The sequence below is a fragment of the Dipodomys merriami genome, unplaced genomic scaffold (assembly GCF_024711535.1).
Source record: "Dipodomys merriami isolate MVZ:Mamm:240054 unplaced genomic scaffold, mDipMer1.0.p SCAF_17, whole genome shotgun sequence".
Taxonomy (NCBI): domain Eukaryota; kingdom Metazoa; phylum Chordata; class Mammalia; order Rodentia; family Heteromyidae; genus Dipodomys; species Dipodomys merriami.
In genome coordinates, this window is record NW_027203048.1 from 14,761,101 (window position 1) to 14,782,110 (window position 21,010).

The following is a 21,010-nucleotide window of genomic DNA, read 5'->3' on the forward strand; positions in this document are numbered from 1 at the left end:
AAAGGACTTCTTTTGTAGTGAGAATTTTGTGCACATACCTCCTCGTGCACTTACAAGGCAGGTAGTTTTTAAAGGACAATGTTGAAACACAGGTTCAAATAAGAAGGAAGTGTTGAAAGTAATCAGGTTGAAAAGATGAATGTATGTATGTACATATGTATATGACATAGCAAGTTTCTGGGCACCATTTGCCCAGATGGAGGTAACTCAAAATAGCAAGTTGGAAGAAAGAATAGAACTGAAGACAGGAGGAGATCAGAATTCATATTGCCAGTCTAAGGGGTTTTCAGTAGATAGAGAACAAACAAGCAGCAGAGGTTTTGCAAAGGAAGTGATGAATTTCATAGGGTAAACTCATGTTGGCAAACAGCTAAGTGGGAAATGATTCCTTGTTCTTCCTTGAGCTACCCAAAAAGAGTGACAATAACAAGCAATGGAGACTTGTTAACAAAACAGATATTATTCCTGCTTAGTTTGTTATTTAAACTCAGTGGTAGTTAGGCCAAGTAATATGAATGACATGGCAGATGGAAGGGTGGAGAGCTAAGAATTGAGAAAGAGAGGTGGATAAATCATCAATTGCCAGGATTTCTGTTGCACAATGAAGGCACCAGGGTGAGAAGAGAATCCCCAAGGAATTCTGGATACCACAGAAAGGGGTGACTTTACTGAAGAAAGGACCACAGTGTTGAGGGCTCTACTTGATCGAGAAGTTGCTAGAGTAAACTCATGATCTGTGCCCCTACTGGGATTTCAGTAAGCATTTTAGTTGTTCATGGGTCTCCACTGCTCTGGTGTGGGCCTCTCATTGTCCAGAGCTATGTGCTCATTTTTTTGTTAACTAAGAGAACCTATCCAGACTACTTTTAATTAGTAGAGAAGGAATGTAACTGAAAATGTGGTGGGGCATGGCCAGTCATCAGATACTATTGATGTAGAGCAGCATGGATTGAGAACTGAGACCACCCACTGGAGGCCTGGCATTGTGTATAGGGGAAGTATTCTTTAGGGTCCTTGGGTTGTAATCTTGGGCATGGTTAGCCAACATAATTAGAACTGGTTTGAATGAACATGTCACTGACATCAAGATCTCTCTGTGTTTAGAGAAACCTTATGCCCCTTATCTCAGGAAACATTTACATTGAGGACAAGCAGAGCATGAGATGTTCACACAAGGTCATCTCTCATTTGATCTGTTCATCAGTCTTCATAATAATGGCTGCCATGTTTTAGTTACAGGTTAAGCTCTGGGCCTATCCTTTATCCATAAATTTCATTATCACAGAACCATACAAATACATACTTCTCTGGTCTTAAAGGCCTTCTTTTTCTTGTACGTTATTTCTATTAGCCCATTTCCAATGAAATACAAAGTCTACCTCACATACTGATTCAGATACTTATGAGTCAAATACTATCACTAAGAACGTTCTGTCTTATCCTTAGGAAGTCTATGTCCAGTGGAGAGGCGGGATGTGACAGGGCTGTGGCAGAGCTATGAGGGACATTGGGAGAGGACAGAGAACACGGTTCTCCTTGATGAGAATTCTTCCAAGTTTAATCCAGTTTCGTTAAGCTTCCTATGCACATAAAATAAGGGCAGCCTTGGGTAGAGCCTTCGTCGGTAGAAATGGTTGAACATTGGCTATTTTATAGATGTCACCTTGTAAATAGGTTCGGTCTCATGGCAATTGAACTTCTCCTGGGGTTGCTTCTTTGAAGAAAGCCTAGATAGTTGGGCCACAAAATTAATGTCCAGTTATGTCCTAGTAGATTTTCCTCACAGTATATGATCTTTATGAAAAACAGAAGCGCTTTCTCTCAAGCATCTGAAACTCTCTTTTAAATTCCAGATATTAATGAATGTGAACAGCCAGGGCTCTGCGGTCTTCAAGGGGAGTGTCTGAACACAGAGGGCTCTTTCCACTGCGTCTGTGAACAGGGCTTTTCCATCTCTGCAGATGGCCGTACATGTGAAGGTAAGATAAACCATCAGAAACCTATCGTTAATGTGTGATAAAGTAGCAAGGAGATTGCTTTTCTACTTATACCAGCAAAGGCTCTGAAGACGCTCAGAGAAAATTCATAATTCAAGTCCTCAAACTCAAGGAGACTCATGCCAGAAAGCATAGCATGGGAGATGGTGGGATTTACAAATCGGATGATGCAAGGTTATGATGGTGAAAAATACTTACTGATGGTTCCAATGCTGGTACTAAATTAACACGGGGAAATGTATGGGAGTTGGGGATTCCAGGTACATGTTAAAGTTAACACCGTGTTACCGTCCTTGCTGTAACAGGCCCTGCCTGTTTTGACTGTGCTTTGTGTACAGCATCTTGATTGTTCTGCTTATTTTTTTAATGGCTTGCTTGATTTCTCCATAGCATTGTGAGCAGAGATTTCTTCTTTTCTTTTTTTCTGGTGCCAGTACTTGGGCTTGAACTTAGGGCCTAAGCATTTTAGCTCAAGGCAGGGGCTTCCCACTTGAGTCACAGCTTCTACTTTTGGCCTTTTGTTGGTAAGTGGAGATAACTCTCATGGACTTTCCTATCCTATCTGGTTTTGAACAAGGATCTTCAGAGCTCAGGCTCATGAGAAGTAGCTAGTATTATAGGGGTGAGCCAGAGGCACCTGTATTGAATGGCGATTTTCTAGAATTTCTCTAATCTCCTTAGCTTTAAGCTAGTTTATTTTCTTACCTATCAGTATTGATGATACCCTAAAAGGTCATCAAGTCCAGGGCATGAAGAAACTCTTTGCTTCCCATTCCCAATGCAGTCCTTGTATGTGTGCAGGACTACAGAACTGATCTTCTCATGAGATTCACATTCTTGATGATCTAGCGTGGTTTAATAAAGGGAAGAATATCTCATTCAAACCATTTTTAAAGTAAACTGAGAAAGTTCCTACAATCATAATTTCAGAATGTAGGTTATTAAAACCCAACCATATTTTAAGAAGTCTTACAGTGAAAGTCCCATTCTAGGCCTAAGATTATTTGCTCTAAGAAATACTGCAACAGGAAGTGTCTGCTGTCCTTGCTAGCACCCCAGTGGAGTCACGCCAAGGACCATCAACCAGGTTCAGCTGAAACCAATTATTCTATTGGGAGGAATAAACTGATCTTATAAAAAGCAGGAGATTGTTGAAATTACTCTCCTGCTGAGCAGACAAAACATGGAAGCCAGATTTGGCTTTGAGTGGAAGAGAGATAGAAGTGGGTGGGGTCCAAGCACACAGAATGAGGGGGGATTGGAAGGAGTCAGAAGTTGGGAAATGGAGAAAGGCAGCATAATAATGTGGGCGATGAGAGATTTACAAGGGATCCATGCTCCAGTGGTTCCCATTTTATGTGAAGTTTATATTTAGAGCTCCAAGACTAGAGCTTTTAGAAAAGACACTGCATGAAGGCATACATTCTTATGGCGCGCTCCTCCGGCCATGGAGCGTGCTAACTTCAGTCACCAATGGAGCAGGTTTGGAGAATCCCCACATTTCACACAGACACAGGTTTGCTGTAAGTCATGGGTGGGCAAAGTCCTCCACTGAGAAAGTGCCAGTGACAATGGCTGGTGGGTTGTGCCATCAAAGGCTATATTCAGAAAAAGTAGGACATTGTGCCAAGTGCTCACTCATCAAAGCTGTTGTTCTTGACAAATATACCACATGCAAGACATGCACATTTATTTTGTCTTTTGTACTTACCCATTTTTCTTTAGTATTGTAACTTCCTAAAAGACTAGAGCCCACCACTGGACAGTTATAAAATTGCTCTAATGTAATTACAGCTCTAATTTTGCTAGTCATTGACTTGGCAAAGACTTGTATTTTTAAAAAAATGTGCTTTTAGAAAACTGCTAATGCTTTGTAAGTTTCTGGGCTCGTTGAGTTTGCTGTCTTTGATATGGGGCTAATGTGATCTTATTTCAAAAACTGGTCAATTTTACAAGTAATAAAATAGGTAATTTAAAATCTTGTGTGGATCTATGGTAATATAATAAGAAATCTGCCTAGTTGTTAGGGATGTTATTCTGTTTCTTGAATAAGTTATACAGTGAGTTCTCTCTCTCTTTTGGTAGAGCTTAATCCAATATACTAAATTGGTCCAGATTTTCTTTTGTTGGACTTAGCCTGCAACTTAGGGCTCTGGTGCATTGTCCTGATTCTACCCCTGGCTGTGGTGTAAGACAGAGCCAGCTCATGTGATCTGGATTTAGCAACAACGCTGGTGTGCACAGTACTTGAATTCCTACTGAGAAGTGGCTGGTACCCTGATCACATTTCCCATTCACCAGCTTCCCTCTGAACCACTGGTTAAATCAGCTATGTTGATGCTGGTGCCAACCTAAACATCCCAATGAGGGTGAGGGACCCCAAGACAGCAGAAGGAAGGGGCTTTCCCAACTTCCTAGGGCTTGGAAATTCTCAGCATCTGGTCATAGTTCCTGAACCACGATTGAAGAGGCAGGCTCTGTGTATAATCTGCCATGGCATGGTTGGTTCTACAAAGGAAGAGGAGTCCCTCTGCTTCCTTCCTTCCCTTATTATCATATGGCGTCGAGAAGGTGAGTCCCTTGCTTATTTCTCCCATATGAGAAAAAGAACAGTGTTATTTGAAGCTTTGGTGGAGTGCGAAATAGAAGGGGGCGAGCAACTTCTTGTCGTTCATTTCCTGAAATATTTACTGCATGCCTACCTAGTACCTGGCACTGTTTTGGAAGCAACACACCACACATACAGTTGTTTGCCAGGTGCCGGTGGCTCGTGCCTATAATTCTAGCTCCTCAGTGGGCTGAGATCTGAGAATAGTGGATTGAAGCCAGTCAGGGCAGTCAAATCCAAGAAAAAGTACAACAAAAAAAAAAACAGAATAGAGGCATGGCTCAAATAGTAGAGCCCCAGCTGTGAGCAAAGCAAGAACATAGAACCCTGAGTTTAAGCTCCAGTACCAGAACACACACACACACACACACACACACACACACACACACACACACATACACACACACACACAGAATATTTTTGTCCCAGTGTCACCTGCAATGAATGAAAGGAATCAGGATTATATAAATAATATAAATGGGATATTGAATGCATTTACATTCAAACAATACAGTTGCCCTTTCTAGATAGAGGTGAATGCAGGATGTAACACACTGATATGCAGCATATAATGCAATGCACAGGTTGTGTTCTCCAATCTCACAGCTGCATGTCAGCATTGCAGGGAACAGAACTGTTTTGTTTGGCAGCCTCCCCTGTGCTTGCCTATGGTGTCCGAGTTACCCATCTCTGCCACTTTTTATTCCGCTTTTTGCCAGAGCTTTAATCTAGTGTATAAAAAGAAACATTTTCCTGTTTTCCTTCACTCTCTCACTGTGTTTCCTCCTATTTTTTCTTTACGCATTTATTTACACATTCATAATTATTCGATGTGTCTACTTTTCCCTTTTTTTAACGTGGAATTTTAGTTCACATGAGGGATTTTTGTACGTTGCCGTGGGTTTGGCTTCTTCTTCAGAACATATGGGAGAGGAGAGAAACAGGAGGCAGTCAGGCTTCAAGGGCCAGGTCACCTCACCTGTCCCTGGCCCCTCAGGAGACGCCACCGGGTCCCTGATGTCGCATCATTTCTGTCTCAGACTGTCTTGCACTCAGCTTGAAGCAACTCTGCTCTTTCATCAGGTGTCCAGACTGAGAGTTTGTGTCCCATTGGAATTGAGTCGCTCCAGTCTACTCACATGATAGAGCAGCCATACTGATCTCAGCGGGTTTCCAAGGGAGTCAGTAACATCGCTGGGTGTGGGGAGCACCAGCGGCCTAGGGGACCCAGACATTCCTGGTTATTGTGGCTAATTGGATCACCAAATCATGTGCAAAAATCATATCCAAAAGCCCTGTGTTTTTGAAAGCATTCTCATTCATTCATTCTACAAAAATGTATTCATTAAGCATAGACTGTGTGCCAGTCAGTGTCCTAAGCCCTGGGGTTATGTCAGTCAAAAACAACCACAATAAAGAACTCCAGTTTCTTTGGAGAAATAAACTAATAGGTAAGTAAAAAAGTATGTTAGAAACTGTAAACCCCAGGAGAAAAGGAAAATGTAGCATATAATAAGGGGACTGTTGCCTGGGCAGGAAAGTCTGTGAGACTCTTATCTCCAATAAACCACCAGAAAACCAGAAGTAACACTGTGGTTTAAGTGGTAGAGCGCTAGCCTTGAGCTGAAGAGCTGAGGGACAATGTTTAGGCCCAGGGACAGCATTCAGGCCCAGAGTTCAAGCCCCATGACCGACAAAAAATTTGAGAGAACTGTTAAGGATAGGAAAAGAGAGAGAGAAAGTGAGAGAGAGAAAAGCTGGTAGGAAATGAACTATAGTGATCAGAATTGGCTCTCTTCCTCTATAAGTAGATTTAAAATATTATTACAGTATTACAGTATTTGAGTTAAAAAATATATATCCAGGTACTGGTGGCTCATGCCTATAATTCTAGTTACTCAGGAGACTGGGATCTGAGGATAGAGATTCAAAACGAGTTCAGGCAGGAAAGTCTGTGAGATTCTTATCTTCAAGTAACTACCAAGAAGCCTGAAGTAGAGCTGTGGCTCAACTAGTAGAGTGCTAGCCTTGGCCAGAAAAGCTAAGAGATAGCACCCAGACTCTGAGTTCAAGCCCCAGTGCCACTGGCACACACACACATATTCACACACATACACACGCATGTACATGTGCTATAAGAAGTGCCTCTCGTTCACAAAATGGTCTTCTGCTGGCTAAGTGGTAAATCTGTCTTTTAGTAGATAAAAGCATGAAATGGCCACCAGAAAGTGGTCTCCCCACGGCCAGCATGAATCCTTTTATCCAGACTGGGGAGTGAAAAATGAGTGAGTACAAATGAAAGGTGAGGCCCAATGCAGACCATGGATTTTGGTTGATAGCGATGAGTCCATGGAAGTTCATCAGTGTCACCATTAGAATTAGGAATCAGGAATTCAAAAGCAAGAAGTAGAGGAATCAAGAATGAGGAGTCAGTGGGCATATGGAAACTCTGTGTAATTTTGCTAGGGATCTGAAACAGCTCTTTAAGAAAAAGTCTATTTTTAATACTCAGACACATTTCTGGCATTACTTATTTTTCATTGGAAAAGAAAAAATCATAACCTTTCATTTTAAATTCTATATTCCTCTCCTGCATTTTTTCTCCGCCGGAGTGATGATATTATTTCTCACTTTTCAAAATAATCCTCGGGATGGGAGTACGTGATGAACAGTTTCTGCTCCTAGTTTTCAAAATAATTCTAATATGAATTGAGAATTTTATAGCTACAAGGTTGAGAGGGAACTTCTTGTAATATCTAGCCAGAACACTGACTGGTGCAGCAATTTACCCAAAGTTCTCTGAAAATCTATTGTGAAAGAGTTATAGAGAGGCTGGGAATGTGGCTTAGTGGTAGAGTGCTTGCCTAGCATGCATGAAGTCCTGGGTGCAGTTCCTCAGTACCACATAAACAGAAAAAGCTGGAAGTGGCTCTGTGGCTCAAATGGTAGAGTGCTATCCTTGAGCACAAAGAGGCTCAGTGCCCAGGCCCTGAGTTCAAGCCCCAGGACTGGAAAAAAAAAAGAGCTGTAGAGACTTTAATTCCATAACCCTTTTAGGTATTTACTGTAAACCACTCCTGGTTTCCAAAAGGGAAAATGTAACAGATGCACCTAGCAAAAGAGCCAGTTTCTTGAAGCTTATAGTAATACCAGAAGGACTAAGAGAAGATGGCTTCAAACGCAGCCTATTTGTATGTTCATTAGAGACCTTCAAAACACAGGAAAGGCAACATTACCAAATCCAAGAATAAATGAATCACGAGCAAGTGTGGTTGTTGGTGAGACCTTTCTAAACGTTTTCTATACACGGTGTAGAACAAAAGTATAAGACCATTGGTGACAGTGTCCCAAGAAAATTGGGAGTTTTGTGGTAAAGAGAGGAAACTTTTTCTATCCATCATCAAAGAGGAAATAGTTCAGAAAATGATTGAACCAAGTAGGACACTGAGATCCCTTGACACAGTAATATATTGCATCTGCCTACTTGGCCCAGAGATTTTTCAAGGTGTTAGTAGTTTGAAAAGCTGGAGGTGAAAAATCTACTGAAAGAAAACAAACCTGGGTAGTTTTTTTTTTAACCTCTCTAATGGAAGGGTATTGATTCTAATGTCTGGATTCACTGTCTCCACATGTTAAAAGAAGAAAGGAAAGAAGAAAAAAGAATCAGGTAAAGGAAGTGCCTGTCCCCGTGCACCCTTACTTGTTCACCCTTCCTTTCCCTGTGAGAATGCGTCTACAAAGTGAGTGGCAATAGATGGCAAGATTGTGAAGTCATTAGAGAGTGAGCTGAGGAAATTGGGGCTGGAATTGGGACCTGGAGTCCAGATTTTCCATGCATGGCTTGATGATCTTCTATATATCAGCATTTGTATAAAGAAATTCCTAATAGCAATTTAAAAAATCTCAAGAGCTCTTTCTAAGCCTCTCTTCCTGGCCCTCCCACTTTTGGTCATTGCTGACCTTTTACAACTGAAGAGCTATGGAAAATCATCTATTTCCTAGCAGCCAAAAAATACCAGGCATAAGTCTGCCAAAAAACAAAGCCCATGAACAGGTCAGCTGACCTATACTCCTTATACTGATAGCCACTCCTACCCCAGACACTGGGTTTCCTGAATCTATTTGGGTGTTATTTCATATCATCAACAACTAGAGTTCTTGCCAGGTCATGGAAGGCTCTTCGGGGAGTGTGTGTTTTAATATTTTAGACCTTAATTATATGTCAGTTCCAGAAAGTTGCTTAATGTAAGCATCAAGTTGATGAACTATTAGGAAATTTGGATTCCTGGTATAAGTGGATTAGGGCTAGATAGTTCATATATCTGATTCCCTGACTTTATTAAAATAATGGCTGTAATAATAGTAGCTGTTGTTCATAGAGTTCTTGCTTTGATCCAGTTCCTATGCTCAGTGCCTGGTACCTGCTTTGATTTTAATCTTCACAGACAAACTGTACATACATGAAGTATCAACTGGAGTGCTTTGGGCTGCAACAAAAGTAGGAAATGTATTACGCTGATAAGAAGCACAAAGGTTGTCACCTTCACATCCTGCAGATCTTTGTTCAAACACTTTCTCTGTGAGCCTTTTCCCAACCTCCATTCCTCAGATTCCCCACTTAATGAGTGAATTTGTTCACTTCCCCTTCCTGCTTTTTGCAATTTTCTTCATTACCACCTGTTTGTGTTAGTAATTCATGTCACTTTTACTGAAGGACTCAGGTCATTTTCTCTGTCATTTCAAGCGCTGTGTGCCATGATGCATAGTTAGGCCACAATGAATATTTGGTGAATAATGAAGGAAGACAAATTTGGACTATTAAGAAATACTTGTAATAACATTGCCAGGCATCAGTGGCTCACTCCTTTAATCCTAGCTACACAGTAGGCTGAGATCTGAGGATTGCAGTTTGAAGCCGGCTGGGCAGGATGGGCTGTAAGACTCTTTATCTTGGAAGTGGCGCTGTAGCTCAAGTGGTAGAGTGCTCGCCTTGAGCTGAAGAGCTGAGGGACAGCGCCCAGGCCCAGAGTTCAAGCCCCACGACCGACAAAAAAAAAAAAAAAAAGACTCTTTATCTTCAGTTAACTACCAAAAGCCTGTAAGTGAAGGGGTAACTCAAGTAGTAGAGTGTCAGCCTTGATTGAAAAAGCTTAAGGACAGCATTCAGACCATGAGTTCAAGCTTCAGCATTGGCACTAGACACTAGATATTTTGGAAGGAGGGGGATAGACAGACAGATAGATAGAACAATGAGTATTGTGTACTTTTGCACAGCCCTCCCTTCTTTTTGAAGACATAGTTATTTAAAGCAAATCCTTTCTTAATTGCACAGCAGTAGTTAGGAAGTTTTAGAGCACTGATCTGAACTCTTGCTCCAGGATGTCAAGGTCCTGTTATCAAAGTATGAGTGCGTCCTCTCCCCGTGTCTGTGTGAAGGGAACAGTGCCGACCTGAGCTGATGGGGGCTGACATGCATCATCTGCAATGCAGCCTATCCCTTCCCCCCCCGACATGCTACAGACCTGTTCATGTCACTGTTTCAGCACTTCTTGCATTGGTTCCCGAAGTTCATTCTTTAGTATGTGAGCACTTACAAGGAGAGAGCATGTATCACCTGTTTATGTATTTTTTTGGTCATGGGTCTTGAACTCTGGGCCTGGGCGCTGTCCCTCAGCAATTCAGCTCAAGGTGAGCACTCTACCACTTGAGCCACAGTGCCACTTCCAGTTTTCTAGTGGTTTATTGGAGATAAGAGTCTCAGGGACTTTCCTGCCCAGGCTAACTTTGAACCTTGATCCTCAGATCTCAGCTTCCTAAGTAGCTAGGATTACAGGCATAAGCCACCAGTGCCCAGCTCACCTGTTTATCTTTATGGTATCAATGCTCACAGGATATGCGACATATAGTAAGCATTTGTAAATGAAATTGTCTAGTAATTCCAAGTCTGGATATCAGTGAGTTATACCATAAGCCCCAAATTCACTTAAAGTCATGTCACATGGAATGTGATACTTCATTTATATATAATTCGATTTTTATTCTTCACCGTGGATGTTTCTCTAAGAGTTTCATATGACTGGCTCTCCATTCACAAATGAAATATCTGAAGTTTGAAATCGTGTATGCACTGCTAGTAAACTACTGGCCAGCACCAACACTTATTTGCACTTGGATATTGGAGCTGTTATTTCTAGAGTTATACTGTATATTTTCTGTGGTTTTCATAATTGATCTTTCTTGGCTTTCTATTTGAATAAAGCGAGAGAAAAATTAGAATAGTGAAAAAATAATGAGAATTTTTTTGGCTGATTTTATGTTGCCTCCGGGATCGGTGTGTCAAAAAGATGAATCGAGAGTTTGACACACTTGGCCTGTGGGTAGGGCTTTCTTCCAGTGTCACTGGCAACACCTCTTAGCATACGAAAGACGATAAGAAATGAGAAATTGGGTAACAAGCTCTGAATCTGTAATAGACATTTCTTTTAATCTTGGGTTTTCTGGTGTTTTGTTTTGTTTTGTTTTGCCAGTCCCGGGGCTTGAGCTCTGGGCCTGTGTGCAATCCTTCAGCTTCTTTCATTCAAGGCAAGCACTCTACCACTTGAGCCACTTCTGGTTTTTATGAGTAGTTCAGTGGAGATAAAAATCTCATGGAGTTACCTACCTGGCCAGGCTTTAAACAGCGATCCTCACATCTCAGCCTCCTGAGTAGCTAGAATTACAGGTGTAAGCCACCAGCTCCTGGCAAGATGTTTATTTCCTTCTTTCCTCCCTCCCTTTCTCCCTCCCTTTCTCCCTCCCTTTCTCCCTCCCTTTCTCCCTCCCTTTTTCCCTCCCTTTCTCCCTTTTTCCCTCCCTCCCTCCCTCCCTCCCTCCCTCCCTCCCTCCCTCCCTCTCTTCCTCCCTTCCTCCCTCCCTTCCTTCCTTCCTTCCTTCCTTCCTTCCTTCCTTCCTTCCTTCCTTCCTTCCTTCCTTTTCTTTAGTTGTGGGTCCTCAACTCTGGGCCTGGGTGTGATCCCTGAGCTCTTCAGTTCAAAGCTAGTGCTCTACCACTTGAGCCACAGCACCCTTGCAGTTTTCTGGTGATTAATTGGAGGTAGTCTCATGGACTTTCCTGCCCAGCTGGCCTTTAACCTCGATCCTTGGATCTCAGCCTCCTGAGTAGGTAGGATTACAGGCATGAGCCACCAGCACCCAGTGATGTTTATTTTCTTAACTGCCTCCCCATATAAAAATGTAAAACTATAAAACTGATATAGATGATACAAACATAAATAAATATAAGTCAAAGTAATTATCATTAAAATTGGTAATAGCATAAAAATAATGTAAATTTCATATATATTATCTCTTGTGAGTAATTGTGATAGAAGAAATTTGCAATTGGTTCATTTTCTATTCATTTTCTAAAGAACATTGCCTGGGCTGGGAATGTGGCTCAAGTGGTAGAGTACTAGCCTTGAGCAAAAGAAGCTCAAGGACAGTGCCCAGGCCCTGAGTTCAAGCCCCAGAACTGGCAAAAAAAAAAAAGAAGAATATTCTCTGAATGGAATTTATTAATAATAGAGATAAAAGGTCACATTTTGGAGATGGTTCATTACATAATAATTATAATTCCTAGCCTGGGAAAGTGATTTCTATTTTTAAAGATTTCTTTTTTTTCCTTTAAATTTTTAGAAATATTTCTTTCCTGCAGCAAATTCAAATCCTTCTCATATCTTTTTTTTCTTCACGTGCATTTCCTGGGTATGTGAGTGAGTGAGTGTGTGTGTGTGTGTGTGTGTGTGTGTGTGTGTGTGTGTGTGTGTGTGTGTGTGTGTGTGTGTGTGTGTGTGTGTGTGTACATGCCTGCCATTCCTGGGACAGGACTTAGGGTATGGGTACTGTCCCTGTGGCATTTTGGCTGAAGGCTAGCACTTTGTCACTTGAGCTACAGCTCCATTCATTTCTGGCTTTTCAGCAATTAATTGGAAATTAATTGGAAAGTCTCAGAGACTTTCCTGCTAGAGTTGGCTTCAAACTGATTCTCAGATCTCAACATCTTGAGTAGTTAGGGTTATAGATGAGAGCCAGTGCCACACACCTGGCATGTTTTATAGCATTCTGTCACCTTGGTGGGAAGAGACAGGAAGAACATGTCTTTATAAGCTCAGAAATGCCCTTTGGATTCTTTTTTGTTTCTCTAACATATCTCTGATGGCATACTATGTTTAAAGGTTTTGCTTTTCTGAAAAACAAAGCAGAGCATTTTATGTTTCAGAAAACATATCCTCCTTGCTGGCCCATTCTATATTTTTTTCCTTGAGGGTTTCATATGTTCAGCTTTGAATATTAATATGCAAGATCAAGTTTTTTGCAATTGAATAAACACCTGGCATGTGCAGTGACTCTCCATGCAGAGAGAACCCCTCCAGTCCACCTTGGATCTCTGTTTTCAGGGTAAGAAGATATTTGCCCAACACAAAGTCTATGCTTTCCAAACTACATAGTGACACAAATGACCTTTCCAGATACAAACACTCAGCCTCCAGAGTTCCTTCACTAAGGAAAAGACTGTTTCCCCATTTTCTTGGTCATTCACAGAATGAGCTTGTCAGTTCAGTTTGAAATGTAAAACCTGATGTGCTGTTTGAGATTTTTTTTTCTTTTATTGTAACCGGTAAATTGAATGTGACTCCATTCATGAGAACTTTCATACTGGCCTTCATTTGAGTAATACAGAGGGGATCTTCTGTACATTTATCCTGCTTGTCTTTAAAAAGCTTCTCCAAAATGAGAACTAGAAAGAATTAAAATACTTAAAATAAAACATAGGACTGTTTGAAGTATTTAAGACAATCACAAAATTTTAAAAAATTGACAGTCTGGATTAGAAAACAAAACTTGCAACTAGGTGCCAATGGCTCATATTTGTAAACCTAGCTACTCAGGAGGATCACAGTTCAAAGCTGGCCCAGGCTAAAAAGTCCCTGTGAAATGTTTATCTCCAATGAACCACCTGAAAACCAGAAGTGGTGCTGTTCCTCAAAGTGGCAGAGCACTAGCCTTGAGCAAAGGAGCTCAGCAATGGCACAATGCCCAGGTCCTGAGTTAAAGCCCCACAACCAATGATGAAAGAAAGAAAAGAAAGAAAGAAAGAAAGAAAGAAAGAAAGAAAGAAAGAAAGAAAGAAAGAAAGAAAGAAAGAAAGAAAGAAAGAAAGAAAGGAAGAAAGGAAAGAAAGAAAGAAAGGAAAGAAAGAAAGAAAAAGAAAGAAAGAAAGAAAGAAAGAAAGAAAGAAAGAAAGAAAGAAAGAAAGAAAGAAAGGGAAGGAAGCAAGAAAGGGAAGGAAGCAAGGAAGGAAGGAAGGAAGGAAGGAAGGAAGGAAGGAAGGAAGGAAGGAAGGGAGGAAGGAAGGGAGGGAGGAAGGAAGGAAGGAAAAGAAAAAAAAGAAAGAAAACAAAACCTGAGAGCTGCTTACAAGAGAAAAAAAATCATGTAATATAATGAGAAAATGAGTCAAGAAAAAGCAAGCACTGACAGCCGCAATAAGAAGAGACAGCAAAATGTGTTGGTAGGGACCAAAAAAGATTATTAAAAAAGGAATCCACATCTGTTGTTATTAGATTTGCATTTCTTTTATGGCTAGAGACGTTGAGCGTTTCTTCATGTGTCTATTGGACATTCTTATTTCCTCTTCAGAGAAGTCTCTCTTTAAGTCTTTAGCCCACTTGTTAAGGGGGTGGCTGTTTCTTTGAGAATTTGTTTTTAGGGGATTTAATTTTTTTTTTAAATTTAATTTTATTTTATTTGTGAACATACTGTACAGAGGAGTTACAATTACGTGGGTAGGATAATGCATACATTTCTTACCAAGCATTGCGGCCTCCTCCTTTGTTTACCCTTCACATCCCTTCCCAGCCTCCCCCCTCCCCCCCATCCCAATCCTTCTCCTTCCCCCCCTTTCCCCTCCCCCCCCCCCCCCCCCCCCGCACAGACATTGTAAAGCTAGTTTTGGACATGACAACTTGTACTTCTCATTGTTGCAACAGGTCCACCTGTATCCTTAAACAACTGGTTTTTCCCCATCTCCTCCACAAGTTATACTGACATCAAATATAGTGAAAGCAGGGGTTATATTGTGGGGGGAGGGACATACAAAGCAACAAAGAGATAATCTTATAAATGCGTTAGAAACACATGCATGAAAGAAAAAAACATTAAAATACACATCTAAGGGTTCATTTTCCTGACATCACATTATCTGACCTTTTCCGCTTGACTCATACATATACTAGATATTACAAATAAGGGAAACCATGGGACCTATGTTTCTTTGGGCCTGGCTTACTTCACTTAATATAATTTTTTCCAAGTTTTTCCATTTCCTAACAAATGGGGCAATGTCATTCTTTCTGATGGAGGCATAGAATTCCATTGTGTATATATACCACATTTTCTTGATCCATTCATCTACTGAGGGGCATCTGAGACCCTTGTCTGTTGTATGGCTAGTGAAGATCTTCTCCCCAGGGATGTGGCCAAAGGGGAAAACCACTGTTAGTGGGCATGTAAACTGGTTCGACCACTCTGGAAAGCAATATGGAGGTTCTCAAAAGAGCTCCCCTATGACCCAGCAATCCCACTCCTGGACATTTACCCAAATTGACCACAAACAAGACCATACTAAAGCCCAGCACAACTGTGTTCATTGTAGCATTATTTACTGGAACCAATCCACATACCCCTCAGTAGGTGAAAAGATCAAGAAAATGTGGTCTATATACACAATGGAATTCTATGCTTCCATCAGAAAGAATGACATTGCCCCATTCATAAGGAAATGGAAAGACTTGGAAAAAAAATCATACTAAGTGAATTAAGCCTAGACCCCAAAACACATAGGCTTCATAGTTTCCCTCATTTTTAATAATTAGTATATGTCTAGTATAGTCCTAACAGAGGATCACAATAGCTCAATAGCTATGTACGTATGACCAAATGGTGGCTCACTCCTGTAATTCTAGCTACTCAGGAGGCTGAGATAGGAGAATTGCAGTTCAAAGCCATCCTGGGCAGGAAAGTCCATGAGACTCTTATCTCCAATAAACCACTCAGAAAACTGGAAGTGGCACTGTGGCTCAAGTAGTAGAGTACTAGCCTTGAGCTGAAGAGCTGAGAGACAGTGCCTAGGCCCAGAGTTAAAGCCTGACAACCAATAACAACAACAAAAAAAGATGATGCTAAGCCAAATGAACTCCAAGATATGGAAACAAGAGGGTTTTCTTTGTTTTTTTTTTTTTTTAAATGTACTGTGTGTGAGATGTTATTTCTTTTTTCTTTCTTTTTTCCCCTTTGGCTTATCTCCTGTTGTCACTGTTATTTGGTTTGGTACTCTGTGTCTTGTATATACATTTATCTGATTGGGGGAAGGGAAGGGGAACAACAAAATGGTGAGACAAATGGCAAAGGGTGAACCAATGCAACAGAGATACTCACAAAATACTATATTGGAAATGAACTTTACAACTTGGGGGAGGGGAGGGAGTTTGGAGGAGGAAAAGTGGAGAGAAAACAAGGGAGGGGGGAACAATGGTTGACAAGAAATGTACTCATTACCTTACATTTGTAACTGTAACCCCTCTTTACATCATCTTGACAATAAAATTTTAAAAGGGCAATCCACCAGGGAGATAGGAAAATTCTATATTTAATTCTACTTTTGGAAAACTTTAAAAATTTAAGTCAGCCAACTAAATTAAGCCACTGATGAATCTCCAAGATAACTAGTTACTTACCTACTACCACCAGACAAAGTTAACAGGGGCATTATCAATTTCAACAGTATAACTTACGATTTTAATGGGAGTTCAATATTTTATTTGTTTATTTTTAATAAGTTTTTTATGTGAAAATACTGTACAGAAGGGTTACAGTTACATGAGCAAGAAAATGAGTACATTTCTTATCAAGCTTTGTTGCCTCCTCTTTTTTTTCCCCCTATCATCCCTTCCCTCCCACCTCCTCACCAACCCTACCCCCCCCCAAGTTGTAAAGTTTGTTTTTAAAAACAATAGCAAGAATGAAAAAACCACTTGTGTCTCTATCTTGAGGGGTTCATTTCGCTTAACATCATCTTATCTGATGTTTTCTGCTTGTCCCACACAGATGCTAGTTATTGCAAATAAGGGAAACCATGGGACCTATGTTTCTTTGGGCCTGGCTTACTTCACTTAATATTATTTTTTCCAAGTCTTACCATTTCCTAACAAATGGGGTGATGTTTGAGATAAGTACTTTAGCCCAAACCCTTTGCAAACCTTAGTCCATAAGCTACTACTTTATGTTGTACTCTAAAAGCTATATTGTTTGACATTTACATTCGTATTTATTACCCCACGCGCTGATTAGTTTTTTTGCTTTTGGTATAAAAAAGAGGCTGAGCTTTCCTTTTTCATCAATGGATGTCACAGGAAGTCATCATTATTTGCTGACAAGTGTGTCCTTCCCATTGATCTGTGACTTGGGGATTTACAATGTAGTCTGATATGTATGGTCTATTTCTGAATATTCATATCTATTTCAGTAGACTGATTTGATATAATTTGACATTTTACAAATATCAAGTCTTCTAATGCATAACTACGATATATTCTCTATTCATTAGGTTTTTTTATTTGACATTTGGTATACTGTTTGTGTAAAATTGTTTTGGAGAGCTTAATTCCTGGATATTCAGTACTTTTATGTTACTATGAATAGCATTTTACAATTTTCAATAGGGCTAAATTTTATTTTTGAACATTGGTCTTGTATATATGACCTTGTTAAATTTACTTGTTATTTTCTATTTGTTTATCTGCAAATTCTTTTAGAATTTCTGTATGTAGTCTTATTTTATACAAGTAATAGTATTTGTATTTCTTTTCTAGTGATTATACCTTCTACCTTTTCTTACCTTACTACATTGTCTAGGATCTCTACTATATCTAATCAGAGTCTGTCATTCCTGCTTTTAACAAGGAAAAGATTAATCTTTTTCTACCTCCCTTTCCTCCCTCCTTCCTTCCTCCTTCCTTCCTTCCTTCCTTCCTTCCTTCCTTCCTTCCTTCCTTCCTTCCTTCCTTCTTCCTTTCTCTTCCTTTCCTCCTTTCCTTCTCATTCTCTCTCCTTTCTTCCCTCTCTCTTCCCTTTTCTTCCCCCTTCCCTCCCTCCCTCATCTCCCACTTCTTATATGGCCCTGGATTTCAACTCAGGATTCTGCACTTGCTAGAGAAAGCACTCTACACTTCCTTTGTGCCATGGACTTAATTTTTTTATTAGTGTGATGTTTTCCATAGATTCTTTTAAAATAGAAACTTTATAAAATGTTCTTTCCACTTCTGCTTCATTAATCATGAATACTTTTGAATTTTAATAGATGCCTTTTCTGCCTCTGTTAAACTAATTATATTGTCTCAATATTTCTGCTAATATAATGACTTTACCTATACTAGATTTCTAGCAGTCGAAGCACAGTAGTGTAGGGGCTGATAGTGTCAGTCTATGTTACTGGGATCCAGACAGTATCTATCTTGGCACTCTATTGTTCTTGATACACACCTTGAAAAATCCAAAGATCCATATCTATTTTTTTCTTTGGACCATTGAATTATTTAGGAATATTTTGCTTTATTTTTAGATATTTGGGGACTTTCTAGTCTCCTTTTCATTATTGATTTCTGCCTTACTAGTACTGTGCTTAGTCAGTGTCTTCTAACTTCAGTCCATGAAACTGGCTAGGGCTCAGAACACTATTACTTTTAGATCTGCACCTAAAATTATGTCTATTATGTGGCTAGGCACAGGGTCAATTAGGGTGCCAATTTGCATAATTATACAGTTGAAAAGTGTTTGTGTCCCTGCTGATCTTTTTTTGTCCACTTATTACATAAGTAATTAGTTTTGGAGCTTTATCAGTTGCTTATTTCAGTTGGCTTGCTTTAATTTTAAATGTTTTCCAACAATAGGTTTAATTATAGAATTGTCATTTTTCCCCAGGGGATTGTCTTTTTTTGTTTTGTTTGTTTCTTCTTATAGCAAACTATAGCTTGCTTTCTCTTGACCTTGCCTGCTTATTATACTAAATGATTTTTTCTCTTTTTAAGTAGCTTGCAAGCTTTGTTTTCTAATCTAGACTGTCAAACTTTGTTATTAGGATATTTAATCTTATATCTTTAATATAATTACTAGTATTGGGGGGGGGGAGGGTCAAGTCCAAATCTCACCCTTTGTTTTTATCTGTCCTTTGTGCTTTTTCATTTCCTTTTTTTTTTTTTTTGCTTTTTTTAGTGTTTCGAACTATAGCCCCCATTGTTTATTTATGATGTTTAACTTAACAATGTATGAGAAGAAATAAAATGTACCAGAAGTTCTATTTAGAATCTGAAACATTCACGCAGGATTGACTTTCACATAATAAAAAGGAATTGTGGACGACTTCTCTGTGTGTACTGGAGAAAGTTTGTCCCCATTTCCCCCAGATGATTCCCCATTTCAGGAAAGGATTGGGAACAAAGTACTTTTCATTTTCATTCAGTACAGTCTCTGAATTGATATTCAGAAATTTTCACTTTGGGGCCTGAATCTCCAGAGTTTCCTGAATGAAAACAAATATGCCTTTATATGCAAAAATTCTTGGCTAGTTTAAGAAGCGTTTGGAAGAATTTATGTGGGGATTTGGGGGGCTTAGGTTTTTAAATTTTTGTTTGCTTGCTTGTTTGTAATTGCAGTTGTTAAGAATTACTATGGTATCTTCACTTAGGTATGTGAGTAATTAATAATTTTTATAAACTTTGCCAATATGATCGTAAAGAACCACCTTGAGGCCACTGGAGATGTGTGGACGAGCTGTGTGGTTTGGAAGGTGGCACACTATCCATGTTGACTTTCTGGCATTGGTGGATGCTCTCTGGCCATGCGAGGTAGGTTCTTGTTAGCAGTGGGCGTGCCTTGCTCATGCACAAAAGGCTCCTGACATTGGTTAATCCATCATTGCCACACAGTAATGATCCTTGTTTTGGGTTATCACACACTGACGATTATTAGGGTCAAGGGTCATCATGTCTACAACTAGCCTCAAATGATTCAGAAAAAATTTGTAGTGATAGCACCATGGGAGAGCGGTGTGCATGCCAGCGACTGTGAGGCTGTAAGAAGTCCTTTGTTCTGTTTTTCACTGGGGTTTGAAGTCAGAGCCTTGAGTTGCTAGGCAGTGCTCTGCCTCTCCCCATCACTTCACCCCCATTTTGTTTTTATGATTTTGGAAGTAAAATTTTGCATCACATAATCAACTTTTCAAAATTCCACCGATGAGTGAGATTATGTGGCACTCGGCTTTCTGTAACTATTTCACTTAACATACTAGTTTCTAGGCGCATCGATGGCATTTATATTTAAAGGCTTATTTAATGCAAAATGCTGTTTGGAAGTGGGACTAGTGGAGCAATTGAGAATCACAGAGTGTCTCCCAGGATATTGCCAGGATAGTTAGTTCAGGATAAACATGGGGTGCTGATGCTCCAGTACCAATAGTGTGCTGATAAGAAAAGAAATGAATGACTCACTAAATTTTGTTTTGTTTTGTTTTGTTGGTTGTGGGGCTTGAACTCTGGGCTTGGGCACTATCCCTGAGCTCTTCAGCTCAAGGCAAGTGCTTCACCGCTTGAGCCACAGCACCACTTCTGGTTTTCTAGTGATTAATTGGAGATAAGAGTCTCACAGACTTTTCTGCCTGGGCTGGCTTTGAATTGTGATCCTCATATCTCAGCCTCCTGAGTAGCTAGGATTACAGGCATGAGCCACCAGCACCCAGCTCACTAAATATTTTAAGAGGCAGATGCTGATAAACTAGATTGAAGGTAATCCTGGACTAACTGTATGGCATGAAGGAGGAGGAAAATGGACGAATCATAGGTTCTGACTTTAGCAAGTAGCTATTTGGTGGTGGTATTTGCTGATACAGAAAAAAAAAGTGAAGCAATTTATTATTTTTTTTTAATGCTAGTGATTTGACCCATTTGTTGTTGGTGTTTCATGCCTGTAATCCTAGATACTCAGGAAGCTGAGACCTGGTAGATCACGGTTCAAAGCCAGCCTAAGCAGAAAAAATCAGTAATATTTCATTTGTAATTAACCTGCAAAATGCCATATGGAAGGTTGGCTCAGCTTGGTTGCTTTTCACTCCCCAGCCTTGAGTGGAAAAAGTAAGTGTAAAGTCAAGGTTATAAGATTAAGCCCTGATACTGGCATTAAAGAAAAAAATCAAGAATGATGTTCGTTTACTAAATAGTGTGTGTGTATCAGTTGGCAATTGGATCACAGTGGGTTTAGTGTTTAAAAAAGTCTAGGCTGGAGCAATTAACTGGACACCATCAAATATAGATGGTAT

General features: G+C 40.0%; 1 protein-coding gene across 6 annotated transcripts in view; it reads left to right on the plus strand.

Annotated features, from left to right (window-relative positions):
* The window catches only part of Ltbp1 (latent transforming growth factor beta binding protein 1), a 405,289-nt gene that overhangs the window by 327,715 nt on the left and 56,564 nt on the right, over positions 1 to 21,010 (plus strand). For all 6 annotated transcript variants that reach the window (XM_070025342.1, XM_070025343.1, XM_070025344.1 and 3 more), the window contains one exon: positions 1,854 to 1,979. In XM_070025342.1, the coding sequence (XP_069881443.1) occupies positions 1,854 to 1,979 (126 nt within the window). The remainder of the gene's footprint in view (positions 1 to 1,853; positions 1,980 to 21,010) is intronic.